Raw genomic sequence first — 16,500 nt, forward strand, 5'->3', positions numbered from 1 at the left:
GAATGTAACTTTGTCTTTTGAAATTTCTATAGATATAAATAACGAAATAAGATCTATATAAATGTTTTAACAAATCTTTGTATTTTAAAAACTACATGAAATTTCACTCAATTCAGTGAGATATTTGCAAAAACAAAATTCCAGATACATTTTGAGGACTGAGTGAATATTTGCTGCTGCCTTTTCTTCAAAGAAACATTTTAATGTAAACAACATTTATAAACAACAACAACAAAAAGAGTCATCATTCATCAGTTAGCTGTTAAAAAAGAGTTTCCAGCTTACATGCAAAAGAAACGTCCTTACCCTATTTTTTTTTTTTTTTTGAGATGGAGTCTTGCTCTGTAACCAGGCTGGAGTACCGTGGTGTAATCTCAGCTCACTGCAACCTCCATCTTCTGGGTTCAAGCAATTCTTCTGCCTCAGCCTCCCAAGTAGCTGGGACCTCAGGCGCATGCCAACATGCCAGGCTAACTTTTGTATTTTTAGTAGAGATGGGATTTCACCATGTTGGCCAGGGTGGTCTTGATCTCTTGACCTCGTGATCCACCAACCTTGGCCCCCAAAAGTGCTGGGATTATAGGCATGAGCCACCGCGCCCAGACACTTACCCTATTCTTAAGCATCGTAAGCCATACCACCTGATGCGGTATAGGATAGGTAAGGACCAGAGATGTCTGTTGTATCTGCTACTTGGTCATTTAAAAAATGCTTTAAAGTTACCTTTCTATATTAAAAGGACTATGTCAAAATGCCACATCATGTAGACCACATCAAGATTTTTTTTTTACATGTTACTGCCAATAAGGTCATTATGAACTTTCTTTCTCTCCTCCTTGGATGATGGTGCCATCATGTCCATTAGGATGTATAATTAAACACTCATCAGAATAGAAGGTCAAGGGGCCTGGGAAACTTGGATAACTCAGGCCAAATGAAATCTTTGGTTAAATGCAGCTTGGCTAAGTTTACATGCATCTTTGGATAGATAATTATGTGCTCTTTTTCTTTCTTCTTTAAGCTGACACGTTGACTGCCTTCTTGTAGATCAAATGTTAGAACTTGATTTAGGCTCTACCTTTATAAATAAGGTAAGTTTAATTATGCATATTTACTGGTTCAATTACCTATTTTAATCTACAAGAAAGTAGAGAACCAAATCATTATTTTTGAGTGTCTATTTAGTCCTTGAAATAATGAACTCGAAATAGAACTCTAATAGAAGTCAGCCTTAAATCAGCAGCCCTTAAAATTCCCTTCCTTTCCTTCCTCATTCTTTCTATCCAAGCTGCACATGCATAAGAGCTAGAGCCCATCTCAGGTTACAAATCAGAACCTAGTGATTGTTTTATGGTCTTGACATCCATCATTAATTATACAGACCCAAGCATGTTGCATTGACCATAAGTTGAATGCAACAGAACACATGAGAAAAGATGTAATGGAAAACTCCTCTCTGTGAAGAGGGTAGTCTGGCATTTTGTGAGTCAGGATGGTGTTAGTAAAGGTAAGCCCAATCTGGAATCCTTAATTTTATACCTTCTTTTTCTGTAGAAAAAATTGAGTCATCTAATAAATACACTCAGGTTGCCGGCTGAGGATGAACAAGGCAGTGCTCTGCCTTCCTGATACAACTGGTAATAAAGTAGGCTTTTTTTTTTTTCCGTCTATTTAGTGCCCTATTCATCACATTGTTGTGCCTTTTCTTGGTGATTTTGCTGTTTAAAATGGCCCCTTACCAGCGTGCTGAAGTGCTATCTACTGTTTGTCAGTACAAGAAGTTGGTGATGTGCCTTAGAGAGAAAATATGTGTTAAATAAGCTTCATTCAGACATGCATTATATCACTGTTGGCCTTGAGATCAACGTTAATGAACCAACAATATGTATTAAATAAGAAATCTTTAAATAAAAAACATTCATAAAAGAGTTTGAATTGATTGTTGGTGAAAATGTAACCAGAGATTCAGAGAAACCTAACGATGCATTTTCTCTAGAAGCAGTATTTCAGTATTTGCTAATTCAGTCTTTGCAGAGACTTTATACAACATTACTACAAAAAAAAATCAATAGTAGCCCTTATTTTCAATATAATCAATTCAAGAAAAGAGGTCAGATACAGTTGTATCACAGAAAAGGTTAAGATCCATAATTTTACAGGATTACTGGAAATTGTGAAATCTGATGAAACTCTTTTTGCAAGCTTTACAGATTATCAAATTGTGCCTCACTTTCCATAGGGATAGTATAAGCTGAAGGACTTGGTCATAGTTGAGATGGTTATACCTCAAGCATCTAGTAACTTCTTTGGAGAAGAACCAAATCATCTATTTCTCTATTTTGAGATCTATTTTGAAGGTCACACAACTATTACCTTAAGAGTCTTTAAATAATTCTAATATCATCACATTGATGACTGGACTTTGACATATGAAACTGGAGGGGACACAAACTTTCAGACTATGGCAATATATCCATAAAGTGCTATTCATTTTTCAATGATCTTTTCATAAATGCATTAAGGTATATTTATAAGGTGAAGTATGATGGCTCCTTTAAAATAATGTAAATGAATATTTAATTAGTGGGGAAAGTGTTCACTATATATATATATATGTAAATGATGGGTTGATGAGTGCAGCAAACCACCATGGCACATGTATACCTATGTAACAGAACTACACATTCTGCACATGTATCCCCAACTTAAAGTATAATAATAATTTTAAAAAGATATTATACCAAAGATCACTTTGGAAAAACAAAACGAAATATTAGATTATAAAAACTATGTAACGATTGGCTTGATGTAACAAAACTAATGAACAGATTAAAAGTAAATATCATAGACTGTTAATCATTTTAATTTCTTGCTTATATATATATATATATATATATGTTGTACATATTTTCTGTAGTGCATATGAATTATTATTGGTTTTTTTGAGACAGAGTTTCACTCTTGTCACCAGGCTGGAGTGCAGTGGTGCCATCTCTGCTCACTGCAACCTCCACCTCCTGGGTTCAAGCAATTCTCATGCCTCAGCCTCTTGAGTAGTTGAGGTTACAGGTGTCTGCCACCATGCCCAGCTAATTTTTCTATTTTTGGTAGAGACAAGGTTTCACCATGTTGGCTAGGCTGGTCTCAAACTCCACCAGCCCTGACCTCCCCAAGTGCTAGGATTACAGATGTCAGCCACTGTGCCTGGTCGAATTACTTTTACTTTAAAATCATTTCTTAAAAGTTTGGGGTTTTATTGTATTTCCTTTCCCCTAAATATCATCCATTTTAAAAGGAACATATGTGAGTTATTTAATATTTTTAAAGATGCCTTGGCTAAATAGGTTCAATATGATTAAGGCTGGGCTTATAAATTACATAAATAGATGTTGGAGCCCCTCAAAATCCTTTCATTTTCTCATTCTCAATTTCTCCTAGAGGATAAAGTTTACCCAAAGGCTTCCTCTGCCAATTAAAGAAATAACTCACAAATTATATTTTATAGCCTACAGTTTTCCTCTAAGCTTTAGACAAGGTGTCCCCAAACTTTTTACACAGGGGGCCAGTTCACTTCCCTCAGACCGTTGGAGGGCCACCACATACTGTGCTCCTCTCACTGACCACCAATGAAAGAGGTGCCCCTTCCTGAAGTGCGGTGGGGGACTGGATAAATGGCCTCAGGGGGTCGCATGCGGCCCTCCGGCAGTAGTTTGGGGACGTCTGCTTTAGACCTACATATTAGCTATCTACTCAACATCTCCCCCTGGAGATCACAAGATGACTCAAACAACATTGTCTGAAATCAAACTCATTAACCCACATATTTTACCATGCCATCAAACTGGACCTCTTGCTTATTTTGTCATTCTGAGCCCACCATCATCAAATTTTTTATGTTGTTTGCTCCCTAATTATACTCACTGTTGTTAACATCTCTCACTTCCCAAACTCTTAGTATTGTTTTTAACCTTAATTCATTTATGATGCAATATTAACTGTGTGTCAAATGTTATATGGAACACACTTAAGCTAGAAATTTATTCATTGTTTATCTGAAGTTCTAGTTTAATTGAGCATCTTGTATTTTCATTGCTACATCTTGTATTTACATTGCTACAATTTTAATTTGATCAACTGAATAATGAGGTTGGCTCTTATTAACTGAGTTAAATTTTTTCCTCAGCGTTCATTTGATTCATGGATATGACTCTTATGACAATGACAGTGTATCCCTAATTGTTCCTAGATGATGTATTCACCTGATAAAGACCTATTTTAAGAAGTAAAACTTATTTTACAACCCTTACAAACTTTTAAGTACACTAATAAATTTCAAGTGTTCTGAGCCAATATCTAAGCACTTTGCAATCTTTCATAAAATTTTACATCAACATAATCCAAATGGTAAAAAATAAAGTACATTTGAAGCCCCAATCCTTGCTTGAATTTTACCCAAAATAAGCAAATAAAGATAATTAAGTCACTTTGAATGGTGCTATGCTAATTGGAAATGACATCTTCCCAAAATTTTGCTCAGGCATTTCCTGACCAAGGGGACTCTTGCTGCAGAGCAAAGACAAGAAAGGGAACAGCTGCTTTAAGGGAATTCTTTTGAACAACAGCAAAAAAATAAATTTCTTCCTGGTGGCCAAGCCACCTGCCATGTGGACACTGCAGAAACACCCTGCTTTGTGATCTCATTTTTTCCTTGATGTTATTAAATGATTGTACAAATTATTTAATGTGAATTACTTTATTAAAGTTATATATGTTAAGAACCACTTGGAAATAAAAACTAATTATAAAAATCAGTAATTAAATTAAAGGTTAATAGCATAGCTTTAAAATTATAGTCATTCTTCAGTTTCATGGTTTTGCAACTAATTATTCTGCTTTTAGATAATAGAATAGTTAATAGATAATAGAAATATAGATAATAGAAACTATAAAAATGAACAAAGTATTAACTTTGGAACTATTTATTTTGGAAACTTAAGTGTGTGGCATACTCATCTTAATTCATTTAAAACAAGTGATATAAATAACTTCTGGACACTTGAAAATTAATAGAGACTTTTGAGGACTGTGCTATATTACGTACCTATAGTCCTGATGCCTCCCTACTGAGCTCCCTCAAAGCCAGAATCAAAAAGATGTGCCATTTACTGTCAGACACAAGGAGACATTTAATCCTCTCTGTTAAGTGTTTCTAGAATACCATCCTAGAGGGTCTTCCCATCCTTTACACATCATTTAAGAGATAGAGTGTTGGAGATGTTTCTCATGTGTCCTTCTCATTAAACTTAATCTATAAACATTTCAGAAAAAGTCCTAGTTTCTTTGTAACTTGGGTAGGCAGATGGTTAGATATTTAAGGCCATCACTATGTCCAAAATGCTTCTCATCTTCATCTGATCTGAGCATTGGAGATGACTTGCAACTTGAGACTACATTTTTCTTCAATCTGGTAATACCATTTTCACAGAAATTGGCTTTAAGACATGAGATTCGTCATAAATTATGAACAATTTCAATTTAACTGTTCTATATCTGAAGTCTAGTTAATGTCCTTTAAAGCAAATCATAAATGGCATGTATCACATTGAAGCAAAATGTCTGAGTCACGTAGCTGAGCTCAGAAATACGCCTGTGGGCTGTAAGAAATAGACGTGAGTTTTCAGTACTATTAAAATGGTATTCTAGTAAAGGGTCCAGCAGTGCTCAAATCCTCTTCTGCATTCTGTCCTTCCTTCTCAGGGATTATTACCAAAGGAAGCCAGGTATAAGGGCCATAATCAAATGGGAAGCAAAGCACCACTTTGTTATTATCATCATGGAAAGCACCCAGATCTTCTCTAGTGAAGCCCTTTCTAATAAAACATAGATTGGAGAATGAAACCTGGGCCCAGATGCCTAAGTAAACCATCTCTTTTACTCCTCTCTGAATCTAAGATATCTGGCTTGTCCTAGAAGGTGGAATATAAAATGAGAAGACTAGCTATATCAGCTCCAAGCAAGCATCCCCACCTAAGTTCTTGTGACATGGATGCAGAAAAAGAAGAAGGTGTATCTCACAGCAGTTAACCTTTTATAGACACTATCAATATCACTAGTAAAGCCATGACCTTGTATGGTTCCTGGGTGCTGATCAATCACATGAGCACATCTTTCTTCCATAAGGATATTGGGGCAACTAATAAGAGGGTGTGCATAGGCTAAAATGTGTGCAATTAGGCAAGAAGTTTTTAATCTGAAGTATCACATTTGCATCACATTTGTTTTCAATTTTCAAATTCAGTGAAGTTTTTTTGTTTTGTTTTTAGTTATAAGTAATGCCATCCTATGGATAACTTGGCTGTCAGATACATCTTGTCAGGATACAATTGAAGTAGTAGGTTCTAGAGGCAGGCTGATTTTGTTTCTTGAAGCCAATAGTGATACATCAACGAGTGTTACCTGAAGTTTCTTCTTCAGTGCCCAAAGGAAGCACTTTCTAGCCAAAGGCACTTTACGCTGCATCAACATGGTTTAAAATACCAATGAAAGTAATAGAGTTAACAGCCTAAACAAAGATATTTTATATCCTTTGTGACTAAAAACTGGAGAGTTCATTTGTTTTTCTTCCTTGAGGACACGAAGAGTATTTTACATGGCACAGTTACCACTGAACCTAGGAGGAATGCTTCCCCTCCAAGACCTTGACCTATTCTTAGAGTTTGTCAACTGGTAAAACCAATTTGCCACATTGATTTCACCATCAAATGTCTGCTTTAATGGTGGAATTCTCTTTTGTAACTCATTTCAGCCTAATAAAGATGTTGTCTTTTGCTTCTTCATACCTGTCAGTATTTTTTCTTATCTGACACGTGATGTGTTTTCATCAAAGTTGATGGCTGCAGAGAAATGTAGAAAGATAAGACTCTGAAAATTCTATCCTTCTTGGATTTTCACTGGATGCATTTGACCTTTGATGATCTTATTGTAGTAGACATGACTTGTAAACAGTCTGTGCCATTGCCATTTAATTTTTCTTTTTTCTTTTTTTGCAAAAAATGGCTGACCCCAGGCAGTAAATTCCATACCCTAAATTTTTTAGTTTATAGGAATTCTAACACTGCAGTTTTAAACAATATTTTCCACAGTTACAAAAGTATGTAGAAAAGATATATGAAAGATATATGGATAGCTATAGCTTTAGATATTTAAAATTTATATGTGGCTGCCAGTTTTTCAAAATGAAAGAAGAAAACTTAAGATAATAAATAGATATTTTTAAAACATCTCTTCCTTAGTAGATGAATCAGTTATTTCCACAAAACATCCCAAAATAAGCAGACGAAGTTGTTGATGACTTAAGTTCTATTTCTATTTTATTCTAGTCATATCAAGTATGCACATTCACATCAGGACACTTAATTTTGCAGGCATGGACTCCCTTCCACTGAATGCAATTAAACTTAGAGCCTTAAATGATCCACAAATTCATTTTAGATACCTCCCTTGGCCTAAAATCTGCTTTCAAAAAGGCGGCAGTATGTTTATTATTTTATGATAAATACATTATGGCTTAATAGTATGAATGTTGCCCAACTACTCGGGTAGCCTATAATTGTAAAACAATTTAGGGAGCTAAACATTTTTAATGTAATGAAGATTTTTTAAATATTTTAAAGTCGGGTACTACATCAAATTTTTCTTTATTCAACTCTTATCTGAAAAATAAATCCATTAAAAACTATAGGTAGGTATAGATATTAATCTTAATTTTTAATTTTTTTAATTAAAAAACCATTCTTACTTGCTTTATAAGATAGGTCATATGCTTTCAGCCAGAACTTCCGTCTTCCAGTAATTGACCAAAATGATGAACACAAAGGGAAAGAGTGCCCGATATATGTTCTCTAAGCCTTTTAGAAAACACGGACTTGTTCCTTTGGCCACATATATGCAAATCTATAAGAAAGGTGATATCATAAATATCAGGGGAATGGGTATTGTTCAAAAAGGGATGCCCCACAAGTGTTATCATGGGAAAGCTGGAAGAGTCTACATGTTCCCCAGCATGCTGTTGGCATTGCTGTAAACAAACAAGTTAAGGGCAAGATTTTTGCCAAGAGAATTAATGTGTGTGTTGAGCCGAGATCGCTTCCTGAAATGTGTGAAGGAAAATGATCAGAAAAAGAAAGAAGCCAAAGAGAAAGGTACTTGGGTTCAAGTGAAGCACAAGCCTCCTCCACCCAGAGAAGCACACTTTGTGAGAACCAGTGGCAAGGAGCCTGAGCTGCTGGAGTCTGTTCCCTATGAATTCATGGCCTAAAAGCTGAGAAAGAAAGAAAGAAAGAAAGAAAGAAAGAAAGAAAGAAAGAAAGAAAGAAAGAAAGAAAGAAAGAAAGAAAGAAAGAGAAAGAGAGAGAGAGAGCGAGAGAGAGAAAGAAGGAAGGAAGGAAGGAAAGAAAGAAAGAAAGAGAAAGAAAGAAAGAAAGAGGAAAAAGAAAGAAAGAAAGAAAGAAAGGGAAATAAAAAAGAAAGACATTTTCATTTTTCACAATGTTGTTGAAGGGTTTACTTTTTTTTTTTCCAGTCACTTATAGACAGGGGTTTATATGATGCTAATTGTAATTCCATTGACATTTTAGTAACCAACCCATCTATAATGAGGCTCTATAAAATCTCTGGAGCATCCTATGTTTTAAAGAGATGTTCTTATCCATTAAAATATATCTACTATTTTCCATGCTTATAAACTTTGTGGAATGAGGTTGAATGTTATCTTTTTATTGTATGAAATACATTCTTAGATATATTTTTTTTTTATGTTTCAAATCCTTACTTTTAGCTTCTGAAATCATGATTAAGTTTCTAAATATTTTTATCTCTTTAAAATATTTTCTGTGTTTCTAACCCTTAAATATATTTTCTGCTTTTTTTAACATTATACTTTAAGTCAGGGGTACCCTGAGGCTATTTATCCGGCCCCCGCTGCACTTCAGGAAGGGGCACCTCTTTCATTGGTGGTCGGTGAGAGGAGCACAGGATGCGGATGCATCCGCATCCTGTGCTCCTGAAGTACTGTATGTGGCAGCACCACAAAGCGCGGCATCGCTCACATACAGTACTACTTTTGGTGACGCGGGACGCATGCATCACAGCTCCAGAAGCACGTCATATGATGCACATCCGGTCTGCGGCTGCGGCGCCCCACATCACCGGAAACAGTGTGAAATAACAGCAGAAGTAGGAAGAAAGGCAAAGCACTATAACCATTACTACACAGTACAATGGCCCCCATACTCCCCCAAATGTACAACAACATAATGGCCCCTATAACCTCCCTTTGCCAAAATTCTCCCCCCACATTACTACACACTGTGTTTCCCCTATTATAAGACCCTGTCTTATATTAATTTTACCCCCAAAAGACGGGGGCTGTCTTATTTTTAGGAGGTATCTTATAATAGGGGAAACATGCAGCAGTGGGCTTCCCACAGAAGAGGCCCACCGCTGCTGCAGATGTCCAGGACGCTGTATACACAGTATCACAGGCTGATCACCGCCATCCCTGTAGACAGCACTGGAGGCGGTGCTGGGCCTGTGGCACTGTATACCGCTGTCTGGGATAGTGGAGGCAGCAGCCCTGGCTGTGAAAGGTGTCACACCTTGCATAGTCCGGCACTCCAATGGTCTGAAGGACAGTGAACTGGTCCCCCGTGTAAAAAGTTTGGGGACCCCTGCTTTAAGTTCTGGGGTACATGTGCAGAATGTGCAAGTCTGTTACATAGGTATACATGTGCCATGGTGGTTTGCTGTACCCATGAGCCCATCACCTACATTAGGTTTTTCTCCCAATGCTATCCCTCCCTAGTTCCCTACCCCTCAACAGTCCCCAGAGTGTGATATTCCCCTCCCTGTGTCCATGTGTTCTCATTGTTCAACTCCCACTTATGAGTGAGAACATGTGGTGTTTAGTTTTCTGTTCTTGTGTTATCTTGCTGAGAATGATGGTTTTCAGCTTCATCTATGTCCCTGAAAAGAACATTAACTCATCTGTTTTGTTTTTGTTTTTGTTTCTTGAGACTGAGTCTCTGCTCTGCTGCCAGGCTGGAGTGCAATGGCAGCAATCTCAGCTCACTGCAACCTCCGCCTCCCAGATTCATGCAGTTCTCCTGCCTCAGCCTCTGAGTAGCTGGGAGTACAGGCATGGCCACCATGCCCAGCCGATTTTTATATTTTTAGTAGAGACGGGGTTTCACCATGTTGGCCAGAATGGTCTCGATCTCTTTGCTCTTGTGATCTGCCCACCTCAGCCTCCCAAAGTGCTAGGATTACAGGTGAGAACCACCGCGCCCAGCTGAACTCATCCTTTTTAATGGCTGCATGGTATTCCATGGTGTATATGTGCCACTTTTTCTTTATCCAGTCTATCATTGATGGGCATTTGCATTGGTTCCAAGTATTTGCTATTGTGAACAGTGCTGCAATAAATATATGTGTGCATGTGTCTTTATAGTAGAATGATTTATAATCCTTTGGGTATATACCCAGCAATTTTCTGGTTCTAGATCCTTGAGGAGTTGTCACACTGTCTTCCAGAATGGTTGAACTAATGCACACTCCCAACAGTGTAAAAGTTTGTGCCAATTGTGAATAAATTTGCTACAAGTATTTCCATATTGTTTTTGTATGAATATAGCTTTTTACTTATCTTGGATACATAGCTAGAAGTGGATGACTGATCTTACAGTAAATATGGATTAAGTCTGGAAACTGTTATAGGAAATAATATAGGAAACTGTTATAATATAGGAAACTGTTATTCCATTTTCTCAAATGGCTGTACCATTTTGTATTCCCACTAGCCATGTTCAAGAGTTCTAGTTCTTCAGCAGAGCACAGTGGCTCATGTCTGTAATCCCAGCATTTTGAGAGGCCTAGGCAGTCGGATCACTTGAGGTCAGAAGTTTGAGACCAGCCTGACCAACATGGCGAACCCTGTCTCTAATAAAAATACAAAAAAAAATTAGCCTGGCATGGTAGTGGATGCCTGTAAACTACTCAGGAGTCTGAGGCAACAGAACCACTTGAATCTGGGAGGCAGAGGTTGCAGTGAGCCGATATAGTGCCAGTGCACTCCAGCCTGGGTGATAGAGTGACTCCATCTCAAAAAAAGAAAAAAAATTTTTTAGTTCTCCAACATTCTCACCTACAGTAGATATTGTCAAGTATGTCTTTTTTTTTAACCTGTGCATTCTAATTAAGTATATAGGTATATCTAAGTATGGTTTTAATTTGAATTTTCCTTAGTAACTAATGGTGTTGAGTATCTTTCCATATTTGCTACCCATACATTTTCCATAATGTACCTGTTCAAACACTTTACTCATTTTTAATTGTATTGTTTACTTATTGGCTTTTGACAGTCCTTTATAGATTCTGGATATGAGGCCTTTATCAGATACATGTTTTGCAAACATTCTCTGCCAGCAGGCTTGTCTTTTCATTTTTTAACAGTGTTTTTCAAAGAGTTTCTGTTTTTTTAAAAACTATTATTTAGGTTATCTTCTTGGTTTGTAGGCCCTCATATGAACAAATTTGCACTAAATTCTAATGAACAAAATTATAAGTTTCAGAATTGGAAGGAATTGAAGAAAAGAGACCCTAAAGACAGCATAGTTCTGTATAACACTTACTCGAGGAATATAGCAATCAGTAACTTTTTTGGCTGAAAGTAGCAGAAAGTTCAACTGTAGTGGCTTAAACAAGAATGCTTTTCTTCATTATAACAAATTCAGAGATAGGCAGCTGTATGTATGCATTTGGGAGTCCCATGTAATCAGAACTGACATCTGTACACTTCCTTGGTCCTTCTCTCTGAAGTTGAAGGTTGCAACTACAGCCGATAATATCCGCACACAAAACAAGAAGTAGAAGACAGGGAAAATTGTAGCACCATGACAGCAACACTGTCCCAGCAGCTTCTCACCTGCTTCCAATTTAATTGTCATTGGACAGAATGGGTCATATGATCAGACAATACTGGGAAGAAGGGTTTGAAACTGGGGATTGTGTGAGATGTGTCTATCTAGTGTCTGCCTCAGCAGAAAGTTTTAAATAACATCAAATACAAAAGGCAATAAACCTCTGCTATAAAACTAGAAGAGAGAACAATCAAAATCCAGCTTTAAATTCAAGGTTTTTAAAAACTTGATGCTGGCTAAGCAACTAAATTCAAAAGGCATTTTTCCAACTGTATCTTATGTATATATATATAAAATAGTAATAACAGAAATAATAGCAGCTATTAGAATAAAAGCATAATAAGAATAATGGGTTATGGTTTATGAAGCCACATACTTTAACTTCTTTGATTGCCTCTTTGAATATAGGCTTTTATATAATAGACAACTAAGGTACACAGATAGTAGGGTACTTAAAGTCACATAGAAAGGAGATCCATAATGAGAAACTCACAATATAGGTTTATTAACCCTTACCTACCTTTCTGTACCAATTAGGGTTTTCAAGATCAAGAAGAACTATACAACGTAAAGCTTATATTGTGATAATGTTTGCATGACCTGTGTTTGTAAACTTGGTAAATAAAGTGAAGCTTGTACTTCATTTATACTTATTATTCCCTCAGTGATAAAACTTACATCCAGAAAAAGTATTCTATTTTCATTTCAATATAAAGAAAAATAAAATGGAAATTACTCACTTAAAAAAACAGAACAGCCCTTCTATAGTGAAAATTAAACATTAATTAAAAACAACCATTATTTTTTATTTCATAATTTAGCCCAGGTACCTAACATATTGACTAGAATTACTCCTAAATGAATGTTAGCTGAACAAATGAATAAATTAACTTTCTGAAACAACTTACTATAATTTTATTGCTTTTTAAAGTTAATCTATCTTTTTCAATTTTCAGTAACTTGGAATAGGCTCTAAATATGCAAAATGCTATTGAATCGCTATAATTTATTCAAGGTTAGGAAATTACTGATGCTGAAATATAAGGTTAAACCCCATATGAGTGTCTATCAATTATTTGGCCTACACTAAAAACTAAACCCATTTTACCAATGAAATGTGCTTACAAATGCTATAGCTGGAGTTTGTCATACATTCTGGGACCCAAAGGATTCAGGAGACAATAAGCCCCACTTATCAGCCCCTTGTTAAAGCACATACAACTATTTTCTCTTTTCGCTTTAAGAACTTTCTCAGGGTACCTGGTAAAATACTTTGGCTTTCCACAACAATTTTTTTCAAAATTTTACAAATACTTTAAAAATTGTCCTTGAAAAGTAAGATACGCATGGATATATTTTGTGCCTTAGGAAATGAGAGGCTAAGGAAGTTCATAAGGTGACACAGCTAATGGAAACAGAATTAATATCTCCAGGATTTGACCTGACTCTGCAACCAGATCATGTCCTCTTTAACTCACTTTTGAAAACCAAATCAGAATCCATTGTGTTTTGTAGAAAAAAACAAAAGACTGGCAATAATATTGGATTCATTCCATTAAAACTTCATATATTATAATCATAAAAGAAGATTGAAATGATATTTCACTCTGGACTAATGAATTTATTGGTTTCAGGATTGTTGCATTGCATATTTGTAGCCATCACTTGTTTAATGGTAGCCACTATATAAAACCTAGATTCCTTTATTGAAAATATACAAAAATGCTTGTAACACGTTCAAGTTTTTGTGCACACTGATGCTGCCAAAATAGTAGTGATCTGATGCTGTTTTAATGTAAGAAAGTCTGATATGGTTGAAAGAGGAAAGATTTTGAAGGCAGATACAAATGAGTTGGTGTACCAAATCTGCAACAAATTAGCCACGTGGTCATCAGTGAGACTCACTGTCTTTGTGTGCAGAGTGCCCAAATCATCAGCTGGGATAATTAAATGAGCTCGTAGATAAAAAACGCTTAGTGTTACATTCAGCCCATGGTGATTCTTCATTAAATATACACAAGAATTATGGTAATTTACTCCAACAAATATTTATTGACTGCTTTACAAGAGCTCAGTGCTATACAAGTATGTTTTTACAGCTTACTAATCATTGCATTTAAGAAGAAAATATATAGCTTAATTTCTTCAATCAGGATTTCTCAGCCTCAGCACTGCTGATATTTTGGCAGATAATTCTTTGTTGTGTGAGGCTTTGCTGTGCACTGTAGTAATTTAGCAGCATACCCGGCCACCACAGGCTAGATGCAGTAGCATCCCACCCTGCCCATTTATCACAACCAAAAATGTCTCCGATGTTACCAAATGTCTCCTGGAGGGCAACATTCCCTCCATTTGAGAACTACAGCCCTTGATCAATCCTATGTAAGGAGTGTTCGAGATCTGCTCATCCTAGGAGATTCTCCCCAAAAGATCCGTGGTCAAATAAGATGAGAAACATCACATACCAACAACAGTATAACAATGATAAATGACTTTTGGAACCACACAGCACATGGCAAACTGTTCTTATCTTATTTAATCCTCAGACCTAGAAGTTACTTACTATCTTAAGGCACATTTTCAAAATGAGGAAATTGAGGATCAGAGAAATCAAGTAACTGACAAACATTATACAATTAAATGGTACAGCTAGGGTTTGCTTCCAAGCCATCTCCAAAGTCTGCAAAATTATCTACTACACAGTCTTGATCCTTGAATATCCCACTTTTTAAATTAAAATCAATTTGGGGTGTTAAGGCTAATTATCCTTATATTTGTGATGTTTATTAGGTACAGGTATTTATCTCCAGTACTTACAAAATTACCTTTTGTTTTAATCAACTGATAACAGTGTTCCAATTATTTGCTAAATGAGCATCTTCATAAACATCCTTGGATGCAGGTAAAGTCACTTTCCCTGGCAATGTTAATCAAAATAACTTCAGACAAATTCAGCTGGCCAGGAACTGTGGAAGGAGAGACTCACTCCTCACTCTGCTTGAGGGAGGTAGAAATCATTTAATAAAGGAGACAATATTTGAATTGGACCTTTTATCATCATATTAAATTTGGATGAATAAGAGCCTGCCGGGTAGAAGGTCATTCCTAGCAGATTAAACGGGATATGCAGAGACCTGGGTAACTTAGAGAGTTTGATATATTTGAGGAATGGTGGGAGTGGAAGAAAGAAAACAGGAAAATAGAACTAGAGAGAAGGCTGGGTTCTGCATTAATATCTGGGGCTTGACTCCTGTTGGTATTTGTCCTTATCACCTTTGCTGTAAGGGCAGCAGACAGCCAAGAGCACAGTAGGGACATGGTCAGATGGGTACTTGATGATCACCGAAGTGTATTTTGTTTGATGGCAGGGAGACCCAATTAAGACACTAATGCAATGCTTTCAGTGAGAGATAATGAGCTAGGGTGGAATGAAGGGTCAGATTTGAGAGAGTTTATTACAAGAGAAGCAGGGCAGGGAATATCCTCCTCTCAAATGGGCTGTTAGAGCAAATAAGTAGAATTTATTTTTGGAAAGGCTGTCTTTGTGAAACCAAAGATGCATTTCCAAGAAAATAATCTGGGAGTATGTTTAGCAGCTGTTCAGGTAACCTGGAGGATTTGCAGTAACATAGCTCAGATTCCACAAATGCTCTCCTGAAAACTTGTTCTTGTCCCCATTCAGATTTCCCATAGAAATTGAATATCTCGTGATTGTTAAGTGGAGATTCAGAGCTAAAAGTTGGATTCTGAGTTGTACTACTCCCTTTTTAGTCCAGACTATTTTGTCAATCTCCTTCTAACCATGTCACTTGGGAAAGATGAGTCAGCATTAGTGGAGATTCAACCAAATGTATTTGAGAAATGATGAGCCAGCCAAAAATGTGGGGAAGAGATTAGTTCCAGACACTCGATAAATAGTTGTTGAATTGGGTGAATTAATCAAATGTTGAATTCACTTAATTAACTTTTGGCTTAAGCATGTAAAATAAGACTAATAGAAGAAAGAAAGAAAGAGAGCAAGAAAGAGAAAGAAAGAAAGAAAGAAAGAAAGAAAGAAAGAAAGAAAGAAAGAAAGAAAGAAAGAAAGAAAGAAAATCTTTTAAAACTTCTATTGTAGTTTTCCTCTTTCCTTTTTTACTGAAATAGCTAATGGATCACTACCCGAAAATACTCTAGCATAGTACCAAATGGACTTTTAATGCTATGCATTATGCAATACATTTTTACTTTTACTATTTAAATCCAAAATGAACATATAGTCCAACACATTTAACCTTGTTACTTTTTCCAAACATCTTCCTCAAAGTGTCCTTTAAGTTTTTTTTGTCTAATTTTAGTTTGCTTAAGATGAAGCAATTTATTTTAACATGGATACAAAGATTTTATAATCCCATCCCTGGCAGTTTAGAAGAAACGATTTTTTCTACCACATTTTAATGATTTCTGTAATTGTGTCTAAATTCACAATGAGTAAAAATATCTGCTGTTTAAAGAGTGCTATTAGGTACACTCCTAATCATCAAAC

The 16,500-nt window shown here is 36.1% G+C and overlaps 1 protein-coding gene across 4 annotated transcripts in view; it reads left to right on the top strand.

The window, feature by feature from the left end:
- Positions 1–16,500, top strand: part of LIN7A (lin-7 homolog A, crumbs cell polarity complex component) — a 144,262-nt gene that overhangs the window by 73,482 nt on the left and 54,280 nt on the right. Inside the window, exon 2 of one of the 4 annotated variants that reach the window (XM_039472420.2) lies at positions 1,022–1,091. The exons of the other annotated variants lie outside the window; for them this stretch is intronic. Within the exon in view, the coding sequence (XP_039328354.1) occupies positions 1,053–1,091 (39 nt within the window). The 5' untranslated portion in view covers positions 1,022–1,052. The remainder of the gene's footprint in view (positions 1–1,021; positions 1,092–16,500) is intronic. 4 annotated transcript variants of the gene reach the window in all.

Source organism: Saimiri boliviensis, chromosome 7 (genome assembly GCF_048565385.1).
Source record: "Saimiri boliviensis isolate mSaiBol1 chromosome 7, mSaiBol1.pri, whole genome shotgun sequence".
NCBI classification, from domain to species: Eukaryota; Metazoa; Chordata; class Mammalia; order Primates; family Cebidae; genus Saimiri; species Saimiri boliviensis.